General features: G+C 29.4%; 10 protein-coding genes across 10 annotated transcripts; 3 read left to right on the forward strand and 7 right to left on the reverse strand.

Annotated features, from left to right (window-relative positions):
• Positions 1 to 5,581: 5,581 nt before the first annotated feature.
• PPL_00536 (uncharacterized protein) lies at positions 5,582 to 8,405 on the forward strand (the record flags this gene model as incomplete). Its single annotated transcript, XM_020571561.1, has 5 exons — positions 5,582 to 5,607; positions 6,858 to 7,516; positions 7,557 to 7,835; positions 7,910 to 8,312; positions 8,402 to 8,405. The coding sequence occupies 5 exons, from the start codon at positions 5,582 to 5,584 to the stop codon at positions 8,403 to 8,405; spliced, it is 1,371 nt and encodes a 456-aa protein (XP_020438835.1).
• Positions 8,406 to 8,662: 257 nt separating this feature from the next.
• On the reverse strand, positions 8,663 to 9,628 carry PPL_00537 (NAD-dependent epimerase/dehydratase family protein; the record flags this gene model as incomplete). Its single annotated transcript, XM_020571562.1, has 2 exons — positions 8,663 to 9,459; positions 9,493 to 9,628. The coding sequence occupies 2 exons, from the start codon at positions 9,626 to 9,628 to the stop codon at positions 8,663 to 8,665; spliced, it is 933 nt and encodes a 310-aa protein (XP_020438836.1).
• Positions 9,629 to 9,867: 239 nt separating this feature from the next.
• PPL_00538 (uncharacterized protein) lies at positions 9,868 to 11,380 on the reverse strand (the record flags this gene model as incomplete). Its single annotated transcript, XM_020571563.1, has 5 exons — positions 9,868 to 9,907; positions 9,954 to 9,981; positions 10,097 to 10,131; positions 10,803 to 11,117; positions 11,211 to 11,380. The coding sequence occupies 5 exons, from the start codon at positions 11,378 to 11,380 to the stop codon at positions 9,868 to 9,870; spliced, it is 588 nt and encodes a 195-aa protein (XP_020438837.1).
• Positions 11,381 to 11,698: 318 nt separating this feature from the next.
• Positions 11,699 to 12,978, reverse strand: PPL_00539 (uncharacterized protein; the record flags this gene model as incomplete). Its single annotated transcript, XM_020571564.1, has 3 exons — positions 11,699 to 11,723; positions 12,262 to 12,910; positions 12,966 to 12,978. 3 exons carry the CDS (start codon positions 12,976 to 12,978, stop codon positions 11,699 to 11,701), a joined length of 687 nt encoding a protein of 228 aa, XP_020438838.1.
• Positions 12,979 to 13,081: 103 nt separating this feature from the next.
• PPL_00540 (uncharacterized protein) lies at positions 13,082 to 14,508 on the forward strand (the record flags this gene model as incomplete). The annotated part of the gene is made up of 6 exons (XM_020571565.1): positions 13,082 to 13,115; positions 13,409 to 13,450; positions 13,599 to 13,630; positions 13,878 to 14,149; positions 14,212 to 14,396; positions 14,498 to 14,508. The coding sequence occupies 6 exons, from the start codon at positions 13,082 to 13,084 to the stop codon at positions 14,506 to 14,508; spliced, it is 576 nt and encodes a 191-aa protein (XP_020438839.1).
• A 69-nt stretch (positions 14,509 to 14,577) lies between these two features.
• Positions 14,578 to 17,620, reverse strand: PPL_00541 (uncharacterized protein; the record flags this gene model as incomplete). The annotated part of the gene is made up of 5 exons (XM_020571566.1): positions 14,578 to 15,848; positions 16,405 to 16,466; positions 16,531 to 16,772; positions 16,872 to 17,070; positions 17,613 to 17,620. 5 exons carry the CDS (start codon positions 17,618 to 17,620, stop codon positions 14,578 to 14,580), a joined length of 1,782 nt encoding a protein of 593 aa, XP_020438840.1.
• A 236-nt stretch (positions 17,621 to 17,856) lies between these two features.
• On the forward strand, positions 17,857 to 19,227 carry coq4 (coenzyme Q biosynthesis protein; the record flags this gene model as incomplete). Its single annotated transcript, XM_020571567.1, has 3 exons — positions 17,857 to 18,042; positions 18,139 to 18,835; positions 19,016 to 19,227. 3 exons carry the CDS (start codon positions 17,857 to 17,859, stop codon positions 19,225 to 19,227), a joined length of 1,095 nt encoding a protein of 364 aa, XP_020438841.1.
• Positions 19,228 to 19,358: 131 nt separating this feature from the next.
• PPL_00543 (uncharacterized protein) lies at positions 19,359 to 19,662 on the reverse strand (the record flags this gene model as incomplete). Its single annotated transcript, XM_020571568.1, has 2 exons — positions 19,359 to 19,429; positions 19,488 to 19,662. 2 exons carry the CDS (start codon positions 19,660 to 19,662, stop codon positions 19,359 to 19,361), a joined length of 246 nt encoding a protein of 81 aa, XP_020438842.1.
• Positions 19,663 to 20,969: 1,307 nt separating this feature from the next.
• Positions 20,970 to 21,875, reverse strand: PPL_00544 (uncharacterized protein; the record flags this gene model as incomplete). Its single annotated transcript, XM_020571569.1, has 2 exons — positions 20,970 to 21,629; positions 21,672 to 21,875. The coding sequence occupies 2 exons, from the start codon at positions 21,873 to 21,875 to the stop codon at positions 20,970 to 20,972; spliced, it is 864 nt and encodes a 287-aa protein (XP_020438843.1).
• A 133-nt stretch (positions 21,876 to 22,008) lies between these two features.
• PPL_00545 (uncharacterized protein) lies at positions 22,009 to 23,160 on the reverse strand (the record flags this gene model as incomplete). The annotated part of the gene is made up of 2 exons (XM_020571570.1): positions 22,009 to 22,443; positions 22,882 to 23,160. 2 exons carry the CDS (start codon positions 23,158 to 23,160, stop codon positions 22,009 to 22,011), a joined length of 714 nt encoding a protein of 237 aa, XP_020438844.1.
• Positions 23,161 to 24,710: the final 1,550 nt, after the last annotated feature.

Raw genomic sequence — 24,710 nt, forward strand, 5'->3', positions numbered from 1 at the left:
ATCATATCATTGCACAGTATTAGTAGTAGTTTTAGTAGTAGTAGTGCCAATGGTAAACTATGTAAATATTATTAAAATAGATCAAACCACAGAAAAAAGTTTTATTGATCAATAAATTGGGGGTGTAGAGAAATGGTGGTTGTTTAATTTATAATTATTGATTTATAAATGATAGAATCAGTCAGTGTGTGTGTTGTTGATCAAACCTATATAGATACATTGATTTGATCTATTGGTTTTGATATCAAATGCAGTTTGTCGACAGATTAAAAAGTGAAATCATATCACTGTGTCTATAGTATTTTACTACTATGAGGAGGAATGGATGCAAGCAACACACATACAGACAGACAAAACAGACAGACAGACACACCAACAAAAATATAAAATGACCCATTAAAACATCACGAATTAAAAAACCAATTAATCAATGGTAACAATTATATAATAGTTTAAAATGGTGGCGATATAAACCAACCATGTTAATGTGTTTGTTGTCTTCCAATTTCATTGTCCAATGATATCCTGTGTTAGCGAATGAGTTGCCTGTAACATTAAAAAAAAAAAAAAAATGGTTGCAAAAAAAACATGCAAAATAGATTTTTTTAAACACCACCACACCCATTTTTGATAACAATGTAAATGTAAATGGGTGATCAGATTGGAATGAAAAATGATTGATTTGATTTGATTTGCTTTGATTTGATTGATTGTGGAATTAGTGTGTAACTCTATTAATAAATTTGTAAATGCAATTGATTATTGTTGCTAGAGAGAGAGAGCATCATAAATAGTTATTAACTAACTAGATAAAGTATAGATTTGTCAAATAACTTTTAATAACTCGATCGAAAATCTAATCACATCCTCTTGCTTGAATTGTATGCATTCAAAACAACCAATAAGTAAATGATAAAACAAACTAAACAAACATGAGTAGTAATAATTTTATAAACTTTACTTGAGTAAGCTTTGAACTTGATTTTAAACTAACTCTGTTGTTATTATTCTTTTATTGCACTTGTTTCTGATTTTATATATTCTCTGTTCTATTTGTGTGTAAATGCAATTGAATTTTAAATAAATAATGTATTTTATTGATTTGATTAATTGATGGTAGTTTTTGATAATAATTGTGTATATTAAAAATAAATAAATAAATAAATTGTGTATAATATGTATGATGTAGCTGCAGTAGTGATCACTGATAATTAGGTTGTTGTTGCGTTGGTTTTGATTAGAACATTAAAGGCAGATGATGATTTTTATAAAACAAAAATAATTATTTAAATTAAATCACAAAAATTGGGTGTTGTTGAATGGGTGTGTGGTTTTTCTTGTGACAAACTATTCTCCTCTTTTGCAGGATTGATGTTGATTTTTTATAAATTCTTTTATTTTTTGGAGGTTTTTTAAAATTTCTAGAAATTGAATTGTTTGAAAATCGAGGTATTTTTTTTTTTCAATTAAAAAATGGTGTTAAGTGAATGTTGTTTATTTAATCGTCTGCAGAAACGATTGAATTCATTCGCATGCATATGTGGTCGATTGATCGTTTTTAAACATATGCATACCATATATATATTTTTTGTGATCATATGTGATTGAACTTTTCATTTTATTATAAATTAAATTATAAATGTAGTAAAAAATAAAAAACAAAATAATCTATTGATTGAATTACAAAACACCAACTCAATCTATCTACTAGTGATAAATTAAACATACTTTTTACTATTTTAACAACGGAATTTAATAATCAATCATAGACCATTAATATACAGTTCTAGAGTATTATATAAAATTGTTATTATTTTGATTAGTTTATTGTTTTTTTTTTTATTAATTTGTAATGTTTTTTTTTTTTTTTTTTTGTTTTTTCTTGTTTTTAAGTAAATTTACTAAAAAAGATGCTTGCTGATGATGTTTAATGTGGTCGTTGATTGCTGTTCACAAATGAAAGTTATAGATGCGCAACATTCAAATGTATTGTTGACGGAACAGATATTGATAGATATAAATAAGATTAAGATTTGATGTTATTAATATTACCACTTAACAATCTAAAAGATGAATCAGGTCACAATAACAATAATTAACTATGTTTAAAATATAATTTAAGTAATGTATTGTTATAATTATTATAATAGAAATAACAAAAATAAAAACAGAGAAACGGAGAGAGACTTCAAAAATTGAATACCTTGACAATAACAATAACACTTTTAATATTACTACAAATTTGATCAAATGGCAGAGCATTAAGAAGCTAAGTGTGTTGTTGTTGTTGTATTTAATGTTAAATACAGTAAAAATATGTTATTTATAAATGTAATTCATTTTTCCTACATCTATTTTTCAATTTGAATCTAAAGATTCGTCACAACACATCGACTTTGTTGTTCTGTTACTGTAGAGTTTGGTGTTGTTATTGTTTTTTCTTGTTTTTTGTTTTTGTTGTTACAAACAACAACAACAACACAAACACAACACAACACTAAACTGGATTAACCAATTATATTATTTCAATAACAGGTTGTTGTCTTGAGCCGTCGGCCAAGTTATCTTTGTTTGTTTTTTTTTTAAAACTGATAATCAAATATTTTTGAAGTTAAGTGTGTGGTCTGTTTGTTTGGTTGATTAACCCAATTATATTGTTGTTGCAAGTGAATTCCGACCATATTATTTTCAATGTGTTTATAGGGGGTAAAACAATGAGGATGAAAAGTGTTGTTTTTAAATAAATGATGTTGTTAGTTTGTTTAACCATCATGATAACAGGTTAAGATGTTGTTGTGATGGAGATTTTAATATTAAAAAACATACAAAAAAGAAAAAAACAACAATGAAAAAAAAAAATTTTTATCCTTAAATATAAAATTGATACATTTTGTTTGTTTTCAGTTATCAGCTTAACAATAACTAACCTCTGTGGAATGGTTTTGATTGTTTATTAACCATTATCTCGACATTGGTTTTTGTGATTGTACTTTATGATGTGATGAAGTTCATTATTCTATAGAAACAAACATATTTGGTTAAAATTATACTTACTTTTTTTGTTTTTGAATAAATAAAGATATAAATAAATAAATAAATAAATAAATAAATAAATGGTAATAAAATGTTGATTTCGTGACTGATAAGAAAAAAAAAAAAAGTAACTTGTATGTGAAGAGTAACTGTTTAAAGTTACTTTGCTAATCTGTATGATCTGTTTGATATTATCTATTATTAACCATTGGGGAGCAAAAACAAAATAAATGAAAAAAAGAACAAACAAAGAAGGAAGAGTCTAAGTGTGTTGCAATTTTAGACGACTCAATGATAATCAATTCCTATTCCACCATGTAAACAGTTATTTGATCAATTGTGATGAAAGTGTTCGTTGTGGGTCTCCGCTTTTTATCGATTCTCATTTTTGGTTTTTTTTTTTTTTGGGTCTCTCCAACACATAAAGCCACAAAAAAACACCTCCAAATGAGATTTTTTCAAATCCGATGGCTGCATAAAAAAAAATTGAACAAAAAAAAAATAAAATAAAATAAATGTGTTTTTTTCAGAGATTTAATATATCGCCCATGATTTGATTGTTTCGGTAATAGAAAAGATTTTTTAAATTTTGAGTTAACATCACCAATGATTAGATTGAAATTTCACAAATTTGGTTAAAAAATATTTTCTAAAAACCAAAGTATTTAATCAAAGAATTTAAATTCTAAACTGAAATAATTACAATCAGTTGAAGAAAGATAGATTAATCAATATTGATTAGTTTTTTTATTTTTTAATTTAATTTTTTTATAACCGTTATTAAATTTTGGTACCAAATTTAAATGTTTGGAGTACTGTTAATCACTACAATATGAGTGAACAAAATAATTTAACTCTTCATCATTTTTGTGGTATTTGTTAGATTACCAATTTGTGTTGTTATTATTTTTTTTTAAAATCTGTTCTTGTAGAATTGATGTAATTTAAGTATTAAGATAGGGTATCATAGTAAATTAAAGAATATATTATTAGAAAAGATAGAGGTGTTATTATGATCAATGATGGTAATGTGTGATTGTTTTTATTAGGCTGGTTCCCGATCTATAAACTATGATATTTATAGTATATACTATAAATATAACTTTCACCCTTTAAAATTATCTCACTCATACTTTACCAACAAAGATGATTGGTAGTTGGTATTAAAGATCTTGATAGTACAGCTTACAAACATGATCATCATCCTAATCCAAAATAATCAAAGTTTTAATATTACTTTATCCCCCTCTTTCTAGACTTAGTACCCCGATATTCTTCGTGGTTTTTGAAATTCTATAAACAATGTTTGGTCTTATTAAAATTACTTTTAAAGTTATATGAAGTGTCACCATATAACAAACCTGCATTCCAATAGTAAAATATAATGGGAGATATAAGTATTTTTTGAATTATATCCAATATATTTCTATATAAAAGTACTATCAAAGAAAATCAAACACACCATTGCCTTTGTCGACATATTAAACTACTACCTAAATTTCACTACCATTAGTAGAAAATGGTAATATTTCGTTATTGATTTTTTGGTAGTTTTGTTTCAAATTAGATGATCAAATTTATATTAATTTTATCATCTTTATTTTCTTTTTGTTATAGGATGTGGTATTCAATAAAAATGATAAAATCAAATCATCAATATATAATTTGTTTTTGATTATAGTGAAACAATGGAGCTATACTTAGAAAGCATGGGATTTAATTGACAATTCTAATATATATGTGTTCGCTTGTTTTTTTTTTTAATTTGGTGCGAATGATAATAAAGATGGTTTAGATTGTTAAATATATCAAATAGTTGAAGTGAATCTTAAGATGATCAACAACCAACACCACATCTTCTAGCAAAAACTCTCACTTTTGATCACAAACTTTAATTTGTTTATTCGTTTCTATATATTGGTCGTTCACTTACCACACCTTGTAGATCTCTTTTAGGAAACTTTTGCTCAGAGTAGTAATTTAATTGAAATGAATACACATTTAAATATTTTTCTACATATTATAATAACATGTTATAACTCTATGATTCTGTTGTTGTTGTTGTTGTTGTTGTTGTTGTTGATTAACCATTGCCATCCATCTCAACACCAAGCACACTCTCACTTATCATTATGGAACTGTGATAATATCAAAACTACCACCACAACAGTAACTCCTATTTTTAAAAAAAATAGAAATAATATGTATGTTCTGCATACAAGTTGCTTGTATGTAATATAACATTAATTAATAATAGCCACAACTTTAAATATTGTTTTAATTAGCTGTTACTATTTAGGATAGGAGTGGTTGTGTTGTTAATGGTTTTGATATTCAATTATATTTGATTGGTAGACCAGACCCTTATCTTCAATATAGTCATCAATGCATTGTTGTTTATAAATAAAGTTATCTAACCAATGTGTATATGTCGAATTACATGACCACAAACTAAACTAAAGAAATACATTCCAATCAATTGATTTTTGATTCTCTGCATTTCAGTCATGATAATACGGTCATAGATACCATTTCTCTAATTACTAAAATGAACATTCACAATATTGTCATGATGTATGTGTGTTAAACATCTCGAATCTTTTGAAAAACTCAACCTTTTCCATGATGAACACACCACAGTGTGAAAATGGTGCATTGTGTTGTGTTTATTTGAGTAATGGTTGTGTGAAAGTATAACTTTTTATGATACTCAACTAATTTATATGTTTGGGTGCTGATGGTGTGAGTTATCAAAACAACATTTGTGTAATTTCATTTTATCCTATAAAATGAAATAACACATTTCAATCAACTACTACTTTTTTTTTTTCATTTTCATTTTAATTTTCATCTTTTGATGAATTGCTGTTACTTGTTACATAGAATGCTACTACTACTTTTACATCTCTCGGTGTGTTATTACAGTACTACTTTAATATACTTCACTTTTGAAACAATAGTGTTTTTATGTGTTAGCATATATTTGATGATGATCTTGAACATATATTGTTGCTGTGAATAAAATTTTTTTTTTTGATAAACCATATATATGATGATCATATAAACTCAATAACAGCAACAACTTCTAAATCATAAAAAAAAACAAATTAACACCACACAATAATAAACATCTATTTTTTTTAAAAATATATCATACTATTACATGTATGTATAATATATAAACAAAATATTATTTTAATTTTAATTTTAATTTTGTTGATAAGGAAAGTGCGGTATATCATTTATTCTATAAATGCAACCAATTAATTGTACAATACCATTTCATTTTAATATCAACATAAACATCAAAATGATAATCCCTATCTTTTGATCTGTTTTGTTTAAATTTTCATTTGCATCTCCAACCAACCTATATAATATTTTATATATCTAAATAATTGGTTTTTAACCGTTAATTAAAAAACCACTTATTTTTATAGTTGTTTGATGTTCTTCTTCCCCCTACTCTCTATCATTTCTAACCCCACTTAAACCTAACATTTATATATATATAACATTTTCTATATACCATCCTGTCTTTTGCAAAATAATAACTGAATAATAACAATACATCATCAATATAAATTTTTAATAAATCTTTTTTTTTTATCAGATCTTTTTCTTTTGATAACCAATATTAATTTTAACTTTATCTTGACCCTTTATCTCCAAAGAGAGAATTTTAGTACATATTATACTAAAAAATAATATATACTAATTCATTCTATTCTTTTTAAATCTAATTTTTAAAGTAAATAAAACTGGAAATTTTATTTAATTTATTTAATAAAAAATACTAATTTTTATTTTTTTCTTTTTAAAAGGATGATTTCTACTTCTCACTTCGAATCAAATAATCAATACTATGGAACCGAAGCTGAAAAAAAGGAAACTGCTGCTATTCTTCTCTCCCTCTCCAGATCAACTGATGGTGTAGAATATTTAGTTTCATCTCCAATGCTCAAGCCACAGAAAACCTTCTATGTTCCCTCGGTTTCAATTGCTGAAAGTGATTATGTTGATTCACCAATCATCAATTCATCAATTAATCCTTTCAGCGTGTATAGTAGTTCTGGAGGTCAACCTTATTCACCCAGTCCTTTGTCTCTCTCAAGTGATAGTAATTTCTCAAATTTTTCTAGCAGTGTTCCAACTTCTCCAAATATGAGATATCTATCGAGCTCTCAGGATTCCACTACCACAACCACTACAACCACCACTTCTACTACAAATAGTTCTGATGAAGAAAAAAAACGACCACCATGGATCCCAATAACCGATTGTAAATATAATAACTGCCTGGTTTGTCTTCGAGGACCACCAAGTATTCTCCATAAATGTCCAACTTGGTCAACAATAATGAGAGTAGTATTCTATACCTTAAGTAATAGTTTCCCAGAGAGAAAATTCTTTAACCTGAGAAATGACGTTTATTCTTGGATGGTAGATCATTGGAATATCCTTCTTGATTTTAAAAAAGACAGTAAATATCTTAATTTTTTCTATTTATTATTTTAAAAAAGATAATATTAATAGTTCCTTCTTTTCTTTCTTTATTGAAGAAGAAAATAATTGGAGAAAACAAGTACAAGATATGTTAAGTCATAGTAAGAATTTGTTTGAATCTGGAACCGAAGAATACAAACAAAATGGTTATTGGAGACTGAAGCTAACAATGGATACTGATCCATGGACTATTAAGAAGCCCTTCAGAGACAAGTCAAAGATTGCAGTAAAGTCCAAGAGATCTTTATCTGAAGGTGATCTTTATACTATAAAAAAAGCCAAATTACAAAGTAAAGGTAGGTTATTAATAGTAATTTTTTGTTGTCAAATATTAATTTTCTTTTCTTATAATTGTTTAAAAAATTTTCAGTGCACACCAGAGAGGAATTAAAGAGTTTGGCTATGAATGAACCTGAAATTAAATTTGAAATTCAAAGCCTAAATCGAATTATGAATGATGTAATACAGATGTTTAAAAATATATCCGTAGATTTCCCCTTTATTGGATTGAATTCGAGACCACTAAACCTCTCACCACACCAAACACCACTTCCCTCTCCACAACTAATTCAACAATCTCCACATCTTCTTCAACAATCCCCACAACTACTTCAACAATCTCCACAATCACTTAGACCAATCACAAGTCTATTGTCATCAAACTCTAAAACCAACGACTCTAAAAAAGTTGTCAAACAAAGAAAACAAACTAAATCACCAAAGCAATCAAAACCCAAATATTCCAAAAAGCAAAATGAAAATATCGATTTTAGGTTTGTCGGCCAACCAGTGTCATCTTCCCCTATGCCCGTAGATACTCCTTGTATGACAAACCATTTGCCATTCATTTTGAATTCGACAGCTAACACCAACACTTCTTCTCCCAACCATAAAAACATAACTATGCTTCCAAATATTTTCAATCAAACAATGAATGTCCAACAGTCACCACCCAATTTTTCAAACAACAAATCTGCCGAATTAAAATACCAACTTTCTCACATTGTTGAGTGAGTATTCAAGTTGAAACTGAATTCAACCATCAAATTATAAAAAAAATAAAATTAAAATAAATATTGTACATAGTGAAGTATAAGAAAACATTTTGTTTTTCTTTTTTTTATTAATTATTGGTTGAGTTATTTCGACCTAATCTCCAAGCATGTAAATATCTGTTTGGATCATCTATCAATGATGGTTGAGTAGGTTTCCATCCCAATAGATTATTAGCTTTTCTAGATGTGGCAGCTATAGATATGGTTAATAGGTTTAGGTAGACATCATCTTTTGGTGGTTCTACAAATTCAACGGATTCAATATGAACATTGGCAGATTTAGCAATGGTTCTTATTATCTCTTCAGTCTTGAAATAGCCAGAACATCCAATGAATGTATGACCTCTTGCAACCGGTGCATTCAAAGCAGCCAAGAGATAGAGTTGCGCTAAATCGACTGCATGGACAAATGATAGATATTGGTCATTCTTTCCATAGACTTTGACAACTCCATCTTTTGATTCGGTTGCCCACTTAAAGTATAATCCAGTTTCCGAGCCAGCACGACCATATACAAAAGTAGGTTGTATAGATATTCCACCGATCGACAAGTATTTAGCTTCTGCTTCAATCTTTGAATTGAGAGCGGGATGTAACGGTTTATAAGGAGTGTTTTCATCGACCAAATCACAACTACTTGGATATATCCATGCTCCACTCGTATAAATAATCACCAAGTTTGGTTTGTTCTTTGAAATTAATTTTAGTTTTTCAAATATGATGTTTACAGTTTCTGGATTGTCGTTGTCACTAACAGCTTCTATTACAACATCTACCGTCTCTGCAACTTTACCCCATCTCTTTGTATCTGATGCACAACCAACAACAGGAATTACTTTTGAATAGAAAGTTAATAAATGAAGCTCTATTATAAAAGTTTAAATAAATAAATATATACTTTCGTTTTTTAATAAAATATCAGCTTTATTTTGATTCCTAACCAGACCGTATACTTTGAATCCTTTATTTAAGAAAGCCAAACAAATTTGGAATCCAATGGTACCAGTTGCACCCAAAACTAATATTGATGACATTTTATTATAATTATTTATGAATAATAAAGATGATTTAATATTCTAACTTTTACTTTGATAATTGTCATTATTTAATTAGTAAAAAAAGTACATATTAAATCAAATAAAAAAAAAAAACAATATAAATATTTTATTTAAATATAATAAAAAAATATTTTATAAATTATAATTATAGTAAAAATTTGTTTTTATACCAAATAGGTACAATAAGATTTTTGGTTTTATGTTTTTTTTCTTTGTTAAGTGATATAATCTGTATCTGATAGAATGATGACATACCTTTAATTGCAAAAATGATATGATTTTCAATTAAAACTCATCATACTCTGCCTCTCTAGTTGCAACGTGATCGTCTTGTTATTATTTAAATAGTTAAAAACTAGGTTAGCTCCCAATAAGTTCTTTTGCAATTGATAGCTTTAGGTACAGTAGTGTTTAAATATTAATAATAATCTTGTTATAACAAACATAATCTTAATAGATCATAAATTTCTAATTTGATTCTATAATAGTTTATTATATAATCATACCACTATATATAACTAAGTATAGATAATTCATTTTCTTTTAACTTTAGTTTAAAAATTGTTGTGATTTCATTGCATTTCTCTATGTTTATATTAGTGTTAGATAGGTCTTATAATAAGCACAAAAAAAAATCGGGGTTCCAACAACAGATAAAAAAAAAGATAATCAAATTTGATTTGGTTTGTAAAAAAAAAAAATGATTTTTTTAATTAATCTTTAATTAGTTATGTTATTTGTTCAAACAATACTGTCGCGAAAATAAATCATGGATAAAGATAGAACAAAGATAAACAAAGTAATAGTAGAAGATATAGACCACTGAGTATGACCACCATGAATGATGAGATGGTGATATAAACGAGGTAAGAGCCGAACTATATAAGATAAGAGATGTAGAACGTTGATGATCTTACAACAATAAAGCTTTATTGCATAAGGTTTCCAAGAGATAGAGAAAGTAAAGACACACCGAAAAGAGAAAACTTTCTGCAACACTGACCTTCAAATAATAACAACAAAAAAAAAAAAAAAAAAAGAATCATCACGTATATGAGGTTAAAATTTTAATTTATTTATTAAAGATAATCGAGTATCAACTTATTAAAATAAATCTAGAATGTTGAAATTTGAATCAGTTTATACAAACTTCATGAGGACTTCCCAACGTACAGCAATACCATTTGGATGCCAGGTTACTGGTTTAAGAAGGACATTACGGACTCTTCTGACACCACCAAAGTCGATGTACTTGACTGTGTTACGATCAGTAAGACCAGAGTTGTAGGTTCCAATAGTAGTCCAAGCGAAACCATCAAGCGATACTTGGATTTGGAATAGATTGACCCATTGATCGTAATCGTAACGACCTTGAATTGAGATTCCGTATACATCGAATGGAGTGATACTGCTAGCCATAATCCACTCACCATTGTTACCAACAACACTGGTAGCTGGACACCAACTAAGAAGAAAAAAGTAAAAAAAAAAAAGACGAATTATTATTATTAATTTTGTTCAAATTTATGTTTGAATGCAGTCAAGTTGATCTACATACGCTCTAATTGGTCTATTTAATTTTGAGTTGAAAACTGAATGCTCAGCATTGTAGTCAGTGGTACTCGACATAATTAAGTAACCATTTTGGATACCTGGTAAGGTACCTGCTGGTTGGGAAACAACGGCTCCAATAAGTAAAACAAGAATAAATAATTGTTTGTTGAACATTTTGTTTTAAATGTTATTTGATTGAATGATTTTAAAACTCTAGAATTCTAGAAAAGGTATTTATAGTTTTGAAATAAACTTTTAAAAATATTAACTGTTTGTCTTTTTGGAAATATAACCCATTAATCATTAGAGATACCAATACGAATCAGACAGTTATAACTGTCTATTTGATTGAATTCGACGAATATTTCAAGACACCATTATCGGGCTATTTGCAGTATCCAAAACTGACACTCTATACTTTGAAATAGAAAATGTTAGGACAACAAATGGGAACTTATAAACTGATTGATTGAATTTCGCTTCTCAATTTGGTTAGGTGAGTGTTAAATCATTCATTCTTTTTAAAAAAAAATCGACCAGATGTTGAAAAATTTATTGGGCATCCAGATTGCTTAAATCAAAACCCATCATTTCCGCAAAGATGTTTAATGTAACCAAAAAAATAACTATTTCATTTTTATTAAATATCTTATATTCTTTGATTTTGATAACAAATTTTACAAAAACTTTAAAAGATAAATTAGTTGAATACTTAAATTTTAAATTAATACTGCAGAGCAATGATGAGTACCTCTCAGATTGTATTTTTCGCCTGTGATATGTGAAGATTGACTGTTTGCTGCTTTTGTTCTTCTCTGAACACATCTGTGACTAATGCTTCACAAGTTCTAATAATCATAATATTATAACCTAAATAACTATCAATCAACACTATAACATAGTGATTTATTCTTATTTTGTTTATCATTACTATATACAATCGTGATCGATTATAAATTTTTAATTTGATTCTATAGAATATAGATCAAATTGATACTATATTTTATTATTATCACTATGTTTTGTCATGTATAGACAATTCATATTCTTTTAACTTTTGTTTATATTGATATGATTTCATAGCTAATTTATAGAATGATTGCTCTATGTTTATATTGTGTGTTGTTGATATCATCATATGATCATCGATCTGTTCAGATTGGCATAGTCTCTCTACAATGTTGTAGTTTTCTTCAAAATGTCTGTGACTGTCAGAGTTAATCTCTGATAGGTCATTGCCAACTACTATGATTGGTGGTAAAGGTTTAATTATTTGTTGTGGCTGTTGTTGTTTTGTTGTTTTATTGATATCTCTGATAGATTTAACGATATCGAATACCTTTTTGATTGAAGGCGGGTCATCTATATTGTAGAGTAAATAGAATCCATCAGAGTTGGCGAGAAATGTGTTTACGGTACTTCGATAACTCATATGAGTGCTAGCATCCCAAATGTTTAGATTTACAATGACGTCTTGTCTACTACTACTACTACTACTACTACTACTACTACTACTACTACTACTACTACTACTGATACTGCTACTACTACTGATACTGCTACTGCCACTGCTACTGCTACTACTACTACTACTACCATCAATGTCAACGGAATAGAGAATAATCCTCTTTAAGAGTAGATCACAACCTAATCCAGAGGGCATTCCGAAACTCATACCAGTATTACCAACACTGTCATTTCCATCTATATATATATTCTTAATTGCATCTCTACATTCAGAGTTGCCAACAAACAAAACTTTTAGTCGACATTTAACATTGTTCTCCATGCAAAGTATACTTTTATTTAAACAAAAGAATAATTAATAATCAGTTATTTTTTCTAAAAAAAAAAAAAAAAGATACAATTTTCAGAATGGTCCTAGATACAAATACTTCAACAATTCAAAGTAATTTCATATTTTTCATAAACACCAACGAATATAACTCTTTTGAAGAACTTACGAACTCTCTAACTTCACAATATAGATCAACATTTAAATTTGATTTACCTCCGATAATATCTATTGGGATTCCTTTTTAATCGAGACAATATTGACCATTTGGATCCTCTTTAAAAATTTCTATTTTAAAACTAATAAATAATTATTTTATTTTAGATATCAATCATTGCTCAAACTCCAAAAAATTTATATTCCAATATTTTATTATTCTATTTTAATTTTTTTTTAATTTTTTACAGAAAAGGATATTCAAAATGTAAAAGAAAAGATAATGAATTTTAGTAACTAAAATATGTTGGTCTTTTTATTTAGCTATTGACAACTTTTCTATTAGGGTTAATTTTATTTTATTGTTATTATATATATTATATTAACAAAATGAAGATGAAAGGTTTTTTTTTATTTCTTTTATTTTATTTTTTTTGATAGATGAAAACTATATTATTATTTCTTATTTATATGTATTTGATGTTATCAATTAACAATCAAGTGTATTCAAATGCATCAAATTTTTGCTCGATCAAAGAGCAATCTTCAAACAACTTAACGGATCTATATATAGTTGTTGATAGTCAAAATATTACCGCCATAGAATATCCTTCTTTTATTGTAACAAAGTCAAACTATTTATTATCACTTCCAGTAGGTTTTCAATCAAATTTTATTTAAAGATATCAGAAATGGCTACTAATATTAGAATATTTTTAGAAATTAAAACCAGAATCGATTTGTGAACCTTTAAATGGAGATTATGGAACTCCATCTTTTCATGATAATCAGGTTGTTGTCTATAACTATAGTTGTAGGGTTGTCAACCCAAGATATATTCATCATCTCTTCTCGCAGCCAATCAGAGTAACCACCAACGAAAAAAATCTTTTTAATGAGTGCTCATGTATAAGTGGTCATGAACACAATGGTCAATATATCAGTGGTATAGAAATTAAAATTAGAGGTTATTCCAATCAATTCATCTATATGTAAGTTGTTTAAAAGATAAAAAAAAAAACAGAGTGATTTAATACCAACTTGATTTTTATAGCAATGCAATGTCATATCATTACAACTTTGGACAGTGTCATCTGAAAACTATCTATTCTGATAGACCTTTACAGATTAATGATACCTTTACCCAGATATTGATACTTGAAGAACCAAGCGATCACTATATAGATTGGATATTGGGTGGAATATCACTTGCTCTGGGAAGTATGATTATATTTTGTTGTATTTTTTACTGGTGTAAATCAAGAATTCTTTCAGAAAGAAGTTCATACCAATCAATTTAAATTGATATAGATTTTAAAATATATTTTATAATTTTATAGATAATAAATAATTAATATAGGTGTAATTTTATTATTAAAAAAAACAATCTTTAACTAGATTCAAGAAAAATATTGAATTATTAATTTAATGTACATCTATTCTTATTTTCTTGTTTCTTTACTTTGTTTTCAAGCTCTGATTGCTTAAGTTCCAATTTAAATTTGAATGCTAACAAACACAATTGGTAGAATGATTGTTCAATGTTTACGTTGTATCGATCTGAAACGACGATGTGTGAATCTATTTTGTTTGATTGACACCACGCTTCAACCGTTGAATAGTTGTCATTAAAAATATTTCTGTTACCTTGATTTGGAGCCAATGATTTAGCAGCAACTACCACCACCGGAGGTCTATTCATACATTTATCAACAACATATTGTCGATAGTCTTCAAACAACATATCAATAGATTCTCTATAGAATGGGTCATACACAAGATAGACACCTGCTACACTCTCGTACAGACTGCTGGGAATGGCTACTTGCTTATTTATCAATTGGCTCGCATTACAAACTACCAAAGAAACTTGTTTAACCAGTGATTGATTTATATCGCATGTCAATGAGAATGTATGATTACAAATATGATCGTTTGAATCTTGTCCAGGTACAAACTGTCTTGCTATTGATTTAGAGATATTGTGCGATCCGAGCAACATAATATCCAATGTTTGCAATTCCATTTGTTTCTTTTGACTCGTAATAATACCTTCGCTTTTCCAAAGCAATTCAGATTCAAACTTAACGTCGCGCTGCAACGATGGTAACTTTGGATCAGTATCACTACAGAAGTAGGACTGTATGGCGAGATTCTTGATAGATGAATCCAAATCTGAATCTTTCAACTGGTCGGAATTAAAAGTGAATGGTTTAGTGATACCGTTCGATCTACACCATGAATCGAGGCGATTAAAGTTGGTTTGGTAGTCAGGCTCTCGGCTATTGGTATCTTCGCCGCACAGTATCATTACACACACCTGTTGACTTTTTAGAGTCGATCTACTACCACGCTGACCAATCGTTAGACACATACTATGCTTTTCTATCATTTGATCGATAGTATCTGGTTCGTTCACCTTACAAATAAAAAACAATGCATCTATCTTACTGAGTACGTCGAGTGACAACTGATCTTGATAGTTATCAACCAAATTATAATAATCGTAGATATATAGTTTTACGGCATCGTCTACTCCATAGAATGGTATTGATCTACAAAGATAATTGCCATTTGTATCCGATGAAATCAGCTGATGAAGTGGTTGATGATCATCGATCTCATCTTTCAACAAATTAATATCATCTGGAATCTTTGAATATCCAATTATTAAAATATTTATATTTCTCTCTATTATAACTTGATTCATAGATTATTAAAAAAAAGTGTATTAACAAAAAAACAAAAAACAAAATAAGAACTGGTTCTTAAAAACATCAATTAATCTTCTTATTATTTTTATAAATAAATAGACTAATAATAAATATTTATAGTATTTAGTTCAAGATTGATTGTTTAGTTTTATGTTCATCTTGTACAACTTTATAAAGAAAAGTGTTATAATATTTTATTTGTTATTATAGTGTTATCTTGTTCAAATTTCTATTGACCAAAATAGAAACTTTGGTTAATCGCACATTGTAATTGAAGGGGATTGCTAATGATAATGATGATTATTAATAAACAATCATTGTCATAACTTAAGAATGTATTATTATTATTATTTTAACTGGATGATATTACTATTATGTTGTCTTTTTATTGGGAGGATCATTCATTTGGTTAGAATGATTCGTTGGTTTTTGAAAGAAAGGTACAAAACTAATGTAAGTGTAAATTAAATAGACAATCAATCTTGCATGATCCATTGATATATATTGTACGATAAGAGGTGATGATAATTTACTGGCGTGTGGATTACATAAGAAATGATACAATACTGATAGTATACCAACAGTTATAAATTGACTATGTTTATATAGATTGGTTAGTAATCGAGAAGAGCTAATAGCTTGTTAGCTTGTATAGTTACAGAGATGGTGCTGATAAAGATGTCTTTTGATTCGGATAAAACAATTTAATGATACAAGTCTTTACAAATTCACCAGAGAGTGCCGATACAAGACAGATCGCCAATGCACCAAGTGGTGAATTCGGTAAAACAGGTGTTATATAAGATCCTGTTCGCAACGGGATCTCTGGATACATTGGTAGTTCATAGATTTGTGTAATATCATTCGTTGCCAATGTACTTAATAATAATATATGAATAATCTATAATAATAAAAAAAAAGAGAGAAGAGTGTGATTATTAAGCTTGAATTAATGTCTTCGTCGTCGTCATCGAATCTATAGATATGATGAATAACATACTTTGGAAACAGGATTATTTAAAATAAAATGTATAAAACTTGGAAAGAGAGAGTAGAATATCCATACAAAGAGTGTAATGACAAGTGAAGTCTCTGAGTGAATCCAAAACGGAGCACCACCAAGCAATATGTGAACTAGTGTCGATCCTATATGCACTTGAAAGATGTAGACTGCGAATCTCAGGAGGTATGGCTCATTTCTAAATCTGAGGAAATCATAGGCCTGTGTAATCGCCAAACACTTGTTTATATTTACAAGAATAATCGGTGTATATAAGAGAAAGAAATAGATATCCTGAATCACCATCTGATTTTCTGTGTCGTTCTTTTTCCACCTTTACAATGCACTCCTATCTCTCTTTCTTATGATTAATCACTTTTTCTATACAACAAAACAATTGTAATATATCTGTATGTATATATTTACAATTTAATTTACTGATAATATATAATTGTAAACTGTAACCAATATTAATTAAAATTGTGATTTGTTAAATTTTTTAAAACAACAACTCTTGGAGGTGAGTCAGCAAATTGAGACGTTCGTTTTTAATCTTTGAAAATTTTTATTCATGATATTGGGAACTTTTCATTATAATTTTCATGTGAGTGTGGTTTGAAGATCTAAATAATTTAAAGGTCAACGATTTTTTTATTGGTATAAGTCAAAGTTTGATAATTGTAACAAATAAATAAATAATAATATCTTAAAAATAAATTTAAAAAAAATCTAATGATTTACAATAACATTATTAAAAATAAATAACTACTTAACAGATAATTAATCTATATAGATAAAAAGTGATTATAAAAAACAGTTTATTCTCTCTTTACATTGAATGAAATCAAGTGAGACTGATGATCCAACAAATGATTATGATTTTACAATAAAAAAAAAAAAAAAAAATCAAACAAACAAATGATTAAATTAAATTTTGAATCAAATCATTCATGTTGCTGTAATATATAACATATTATACATCAAGATGAATATCATTAGAAATCAAACAATTAGAAATAATTGCATAAATAATATATATCTATACACAAATAGACAAGCATCTATAACATATTTTTTAAATAATAATAATAATAGTAATAACAATGTAAATAATATATCAAAGTACAACTTTAATAACTATGTCACCACAACCAATGATTTTAATAATAATGTAAGTCATGTAATAGATTGGTGATAGATAGTTAAATACCATATGGTAAACTTCATACAATATGCTTATATATAAGATTAAAAACTCAATAATTAGAAACAACAAACAAAGATAAAGAATAATCTATTTCAAAAAGTATTGTTGGGTGTTGGCTCATCGATTGTTGCTATGATAAATCCTGGACGTGGTGATATGATCGCTACACTCGGTGAGATTACAGGTGGCTGTGCATTGAAAACTCTAAAGAAGAAGATGATGGAAGATGAAGTTGGTCGTGATCTTCTGGCTCGCAAACCTCGTATCAGAAGCGAGACATTCCCGCCGAATCTACATCTGTTGCCACCGACAACCTTTGGTGGCGCCTACTACCACTTTATGAATATCCACGGTTACAGTGCCGACGAGCGTACACACGTTCGAATGATAGAGGACGACGACGAAGCCTATATCATGCAACGCTATCGTGAGGTACACGACTTTTGGCATGTGTTGGCCGGTGTCGACACCACAGTGCAAGGCGAGCTCGCCGTCAAGTGGCTCGAGCTACTACAGACTGGACTACCGATGTGTGCAATCAGTGCGGCAGTTGGACCGCTCAGACTACCATTCGCCGAGCAAAAGGTGCTCGTCACTCACATGATTCCATGGGCTGTGAGATGCGCGCGAAACTCAAAGTTCCTCATGAATGTTCGCTACGAAGATCACTGGGAGACACCGATCGAAGACCTCAGAAAACTATTGAATTTCGAAAAGTATGAAGGTCCTCAAACTTATGTTATTCCCGATGTAACAAGTAAATTATATTGATCAATTAAATAATTTATAATAGTTTGTTTATTATTGTTATTATTATTACCATCATCATCATCATCATCATTATTTAAATTGTTTACAAATTTGTTGGTTTTTTTTTTTCTAATGAAACAAAAAGAATATAATTATTATTTTTTTTTATTGTAAAATTATTTACAAGCTGAAAGCAACGTTGATACAGGCAATTTCTTGGCTGTTTTGGTCAGTGATGACAACGTGGCCAGTGTACTTTCCGGATGGAGCGTTGGATGGGATGTCAGCAACGACGGATTTGTGCAATTCACCAGAGGCGATTGGACATGCGTATGGGTTCTCAGAGTTGCAAAGATCGGCGTTTTGGTTGAGCAAAGTAATGAAACCGTACTTGATTAGAATAGCGACATTACCACCGGTGACCTCCTCATCTAGATATTTATAGATTAATGAATGATTGATTGATATTAGTCAACTAATTCTCTATCATTATTATTATTATTATTTTTTAAAATCTATCAAATCTTTATTTATGTGTGATTATATAGATAATCAGACATATCTGTCGTCATATCTGAAATCTTGATTGGGTAGGTTATAACTAAAAAAAGATTTGTGTAGATAAATAATCATGATTGTTTTTTGATTGATATACATACCGAGGAAACCAGAAGCAGTGATGTTGATGCTTTGTCCCTTTACTGGGGGATCTGGGGTGATGACAACTTGTCCGATTTGGAAGTGGTCAGTGGAGGAACCACAGCTTGACCAAATGTCACAGAGGGCTGGGACAGCCAAAGCTAAGAAAACAACTAAAAAGAGAGTCTTGTTCATTTTGTTTAAAAATGTAATATATATGTATGTGTATGTATTTGTAATATGATTATTAAAAAATATAGGGGGTTATGGATTTAGTTTTATAAAGGTAATAATAAATGAAAAATAAAAAAATCAAAAAATAAAAAAATTAAAATGATAGAAAAAAAATCAAAAAAAATAAAATGTACAAATTTGAAATTAGGATACCCCCAAAAAGAAAAGAAACTGTGCACTTTTTTCGAATTTAGGGCGTAATATTATGATAGGGAGGCTAAAGTATTGGTTTGTTGTTTTTTTTGTTTTTTTTGATATTTATTACTTTGCATTGTGTCCCAACTGCGACGGCTTTTTTCATGTTCAGATCCCAGGTTATTGGGGAGAAATTTCTCAAGAAGATATTTTCTTTCATTTCTGTTTATCTTTTAAACAATAATCATCCTTAAATCAATTAAAATTTAAATTAAAAATATCCAATTTGTTTGAAATTTGGTGAAAGTGTAAAGAGTGCATTGTGTAGTATGAGCCCATATTAATTAAATTGGTGTCGACTGAAATGATATCTTAATAGTTCTTGTATATATGTAACAATCATAGGAAATTTCCAACTTATTAATAGATTTTTTTTATTTTATTTTAGTTTAGTATGTGGTTTTATTTATTTATTTATTTTTTAATGTTTGTTGAATCTATAAATATTTATTTAGATTGTTCACACGAAGATTCTTCTCAAATTTTTGAAGAGTGTTTGTTGTTGGTTCAAGTTAGTTACCGATTTATTTAGGGGTGTGGTTGTTGTTGTTGTTGGGTTCAAAGATTAAAGTCGTAAATCAAAGTGGGATAATAGTCGGGGTGCAATTAAATGCATCTTTATTTTGTGTTTTTTCAAGAAACAAGTTTGTTTCATCACATCTTTGTTGTTAAGCTTTTGTTTTTGTTTTGATTATTTCGACAATTCATTTGAAGAAAATGAGATCTCTTTTGTTTTTTTTTGTTGGGTTAAACATAAATGTATTGACTATCAACTCAACCGATGTTGTAATAGTTGTACTCTACTAGATTATATTCGAGTAACCAACCTGCTGGGATTCAATGTTGTTACAATTTTCGTGATATGTTTGTTGTTGCTTGGGAATTCACACTAGTACAGACTAATTCTGATTGATTCTTTAATAAATATAGAACTTATAACCTCTTAGAAATGTAATGTGAATTTCATTTAATATCTATCTTGTATCTACACTCATATATATTATTGTTTTAGTTTAGTTTTTTCTTGTTATTGTTATTTAGATTATGATGATGTTTATTTAGCGCATGTTATGTTAACATTTCTTTTTAAGATTGTTTATTATGTTCAATGCATATTTGGCATGTCCTTTGTATCTACTGCAATCTATACTGTGACAGTTGTCACTTTGTGATTGCTCGAGTGCCAACGACTCAATGGGACCGATGATCTTACAGATTTCGTTGTATTGCTTATTGTGTTCGAGAGTTCGTATCAGACCGATCTGTAACTTTAGATGGCTTGGGAATCGAGGCATGTATTCACGATAGAGTTGCTCGGCATCTTGATATCTCGCCTTTGATTCATAGAATAGACCTAGATCACCAACAAACTCGTACTCGTGATCCTGAATCGGTACCAATCGCTTGTAACCGCTTAGTTCTCTGTGACCCTGAGCAAGTGCAGCTTCATAGTGTTCAATTGACAAATCCATCTTTGACGATGTGATAGCTAGTGATCCTATATCGACATGTAGCTTTCTAATCTGGTCGGTTGACACTGACAAGTAACTAATAAGTAAAAAGTAAAGAGCGATAATAGTTGTATCTCTTATCATGTTATTGCTATTCCTATTCCTGTTGCATGTTGTTGTGGTTAAAAATGCAGTCGCTATATAGTATACTATTAATATATAAAGTGATTTAGTCAATGTCGATTGTATTATTTGATCTTTTATAAAGTAATCGATCATTATCTTTGACAATATAAATAATATGATTGATATTATCAAATTTACTAGATTATTATTATTATTACTTCTATTATTATTGCTATTATTATTGTTGTTACTGTTTGTTTGATTGTCGTTGTCGTTATCATCGATATCTAATGATGTTGATTTAACAATGAATGAGGTGATAGCATTCTCTGGTAGTGTAAGAATATAGAGTATCATCATGAACTGTGAGAATGTACCGATTCTAAGACCTGAGAGAAGCATCATAAAGTGCATGGATATTCCAATCAGGGTGGTGAGAGGTGACAGCCTGCCGATGTGAATAGTCACCGCTAGGAATAGCTCTGTTACGATGGTAGAGTTGGAGATGATCATCATTGCATGCGATGCTATCGATTCACCAAAGATCATGTTGATCATAGACTCTGCCAGCTGTCGGAATTCCGGTCCGATCATTCTTGGCAGCGAGTAACCGTAGATCCAATTCGGATGTAGCTTTGCCACCGACGTCCAAATATAGACGACCGAGAGTTGTATGAGAATCAGCCGTAGTTGCCAACAGTACTGTTTCTTTGGTCCAACGTTGCTTATCGCGTGCCAATCGACCGATGCCAAAACTACGAGAATCAAACTCAGTAGGTAGTGATGCTGGAAGTTGTCGGTCTGACTGGCGAATACTATATAGCACTTGATTATGGCAATCAACGATGATTCCAATCGATTCGATACACCGATTGCCACTCGGAGCGAGAGTAACCCACCGATTGCCAGTGACAAAAGGAAGCTGCTGATATCGATGAGCGGTGAGAGTAGCAGGTCGATCGATAGCGAGCTCGTGAAATGAGTGGTGTTGAAACTGCTTATTTCTCGCCAGTAGTTGGCAGCTCTTGGTATTTCACACCAAAAGTCGATGGCCATCATCAAGTAGAAACAGAATCTAAAGACAATGATTACCTCGCGATCGAACCGCTCCCAGCCAAAGAAGAAATCGGTCAACAGTGAATCTCTCGATTCGTTGTGTACAGTTTCTCCCTTTGAAGAGTGTATTTGTTTATATTGAACTTTGACAGATTGATCAACATTGGTTTTCGTTGATTGTTTAGACACAGATCTATTGCTATTCGTTCGATGACTGGTGCTCGACAATTCTCTATTAGATCTGTCCATTGTTTTGTATATAATTTATCGTGTGCAACCTATATTATTATTGAATTAATAAAACCTTCATATATATTGTTGTTGATCAATAAATCAAACTAATAATACAAACTCTTGATTGATTATGTTGAAAGAAATAATTTGCAGTACACTTTAGGTTTGCAGAGGTAGGTGAGAACATACGCCAGACGAATCGTTCGTCGTCAAGTGCTAACAGTTGGTCGAGTGGAATGGAATCGATACGCGACTGTCCCAAACTAGCTAGATAGTCGATGTCGTTGTACTTGTTATTATCGTTTACCAACAAAAGATAGTAGTATCTCAATGGAAAATATGATTGAACCAACAGAAACACTATGATAAACAATGAAACTATAAATCTATCTTTCATTGTATTTGGTAATTAAAAAAAAAAAAAAAGGTAGATCATATTGAAGCGCACTTAAGTGTCCAAATCAGATGTTTTTACAAAATTAAATAAAATTGATTTTTTTCACATTCTTTGTTTAGTTGTTGAGTCATTCACAGTTGAGGCATTGCAATTTATTTTTAATCTTAAGATAAATCATGACTTGTCATCATTGAAAAGAATAAATAAACAACGATCGTTGTTTGCTAGAATATGTTTATTTTAAATAATTGATCAATTATAAAATGAAAGTAGTAGTAGTAGGATTGTTATTATTTCTAGTTTTCGTTACCTTTGTCATTGCTGCCGAGTTCAGATTGGAAAAGATTAGTAAAGATTTAGATTCTCAAATCAATGAAGAGGGAATGATTTACAAGGCCATGTGTAAAGTCCGCCTCCCTGGAGAAAAAGTAATGGTGTACTCAGCTAGCGACACTGTTTATACTCCCTACTGTGAATAGATCAACTTAACAACAACAACAACAACATCAAATTATTACAATCATCATTGATTGCTAAATGACATGTCAATAGTAAGTTTATTACCGTATCATTTAAATAACATAAAAATATCAAATTACTAATGTCATATGTCATAACTATTATTTTATAAATTATTAGATTCATTCCTAACACCAATAAATAGTTCATATACTCTTTATTCAAAAGATGTCTTCAAAGTTGGAATATTTATTTATATTTGTTTATTTTATTTTTGATCGATTTTCTCCATCAAAATACCAAATTTCATTTTAATTCTATTCTTTTTAGAATAGTAGAATTGAGAGAATGATAATTAGTGCCAAGCCTACAGCACCACAAACACACCAATCACAATTTTCACCCATTTTCTCTGGTCATTGTCACACTCTGCAGGATTGTTTAGGAGTAATGAAAAATCAGGATCTATAACACACTCTTTGCATTGAGGAAGGTTGATACCAATGAATATCTGGTTGTTTACTAGTTTGAAGTTCGAACCATGGCTATAGTTGACGATTTGGGTTCTAGAGTAGGTTGGTCTGCCATCCGACAGTGCAACCGGTAAGAATTTACCATATAATGTAACATTGTCTTTGATTATCTTGATGTACTGCAGTGAATCGAGTGAATCCTTACCAAACACATCTAGATCCCCGTGACAGTTTTCGGTTTCCTCAAGCTTGGTGGTGAATATCACTCTCAGAGTATTGGTGTTATCAGAGTACTCCCAGCCTTCTTATACTGTAGATGGAATTACCTTTGAATTCAATATGCTCTCGATCCAGGAAATAGTTTGAAAATCCGTATCTTCAATTGTTTTACAATCCATAAAAGTTGTAGTTAGTTGAATCGATTTACAATCAGTGGCAGATATATTCCAACCTAGAGAGTATTGTTTATTAACCTTCTAAAAGAGTCCACTATATAAATAAATAATATATTTGAATTATATAAAAGATATCTACATTCTTGAGGTTTAATTGTAATAAACATTGAATATTGCCAAAGAGGAAAGATGTAAAAATCAAAAAAAGAGAATAAAATTTAAA

Source organism: Heterostelium album (genome assembly GCF_000004825.1).
Source record: "Heterostelium album PN500 unplaced genomic scaffold PPL_scaffold1, whole genome shotgun sequence".
NCBI lineage: Eukaryota > Evosea > Eumycetozoa > Acytosteliales > Acytosteliaceae > Heterostelium > Heterostelium album.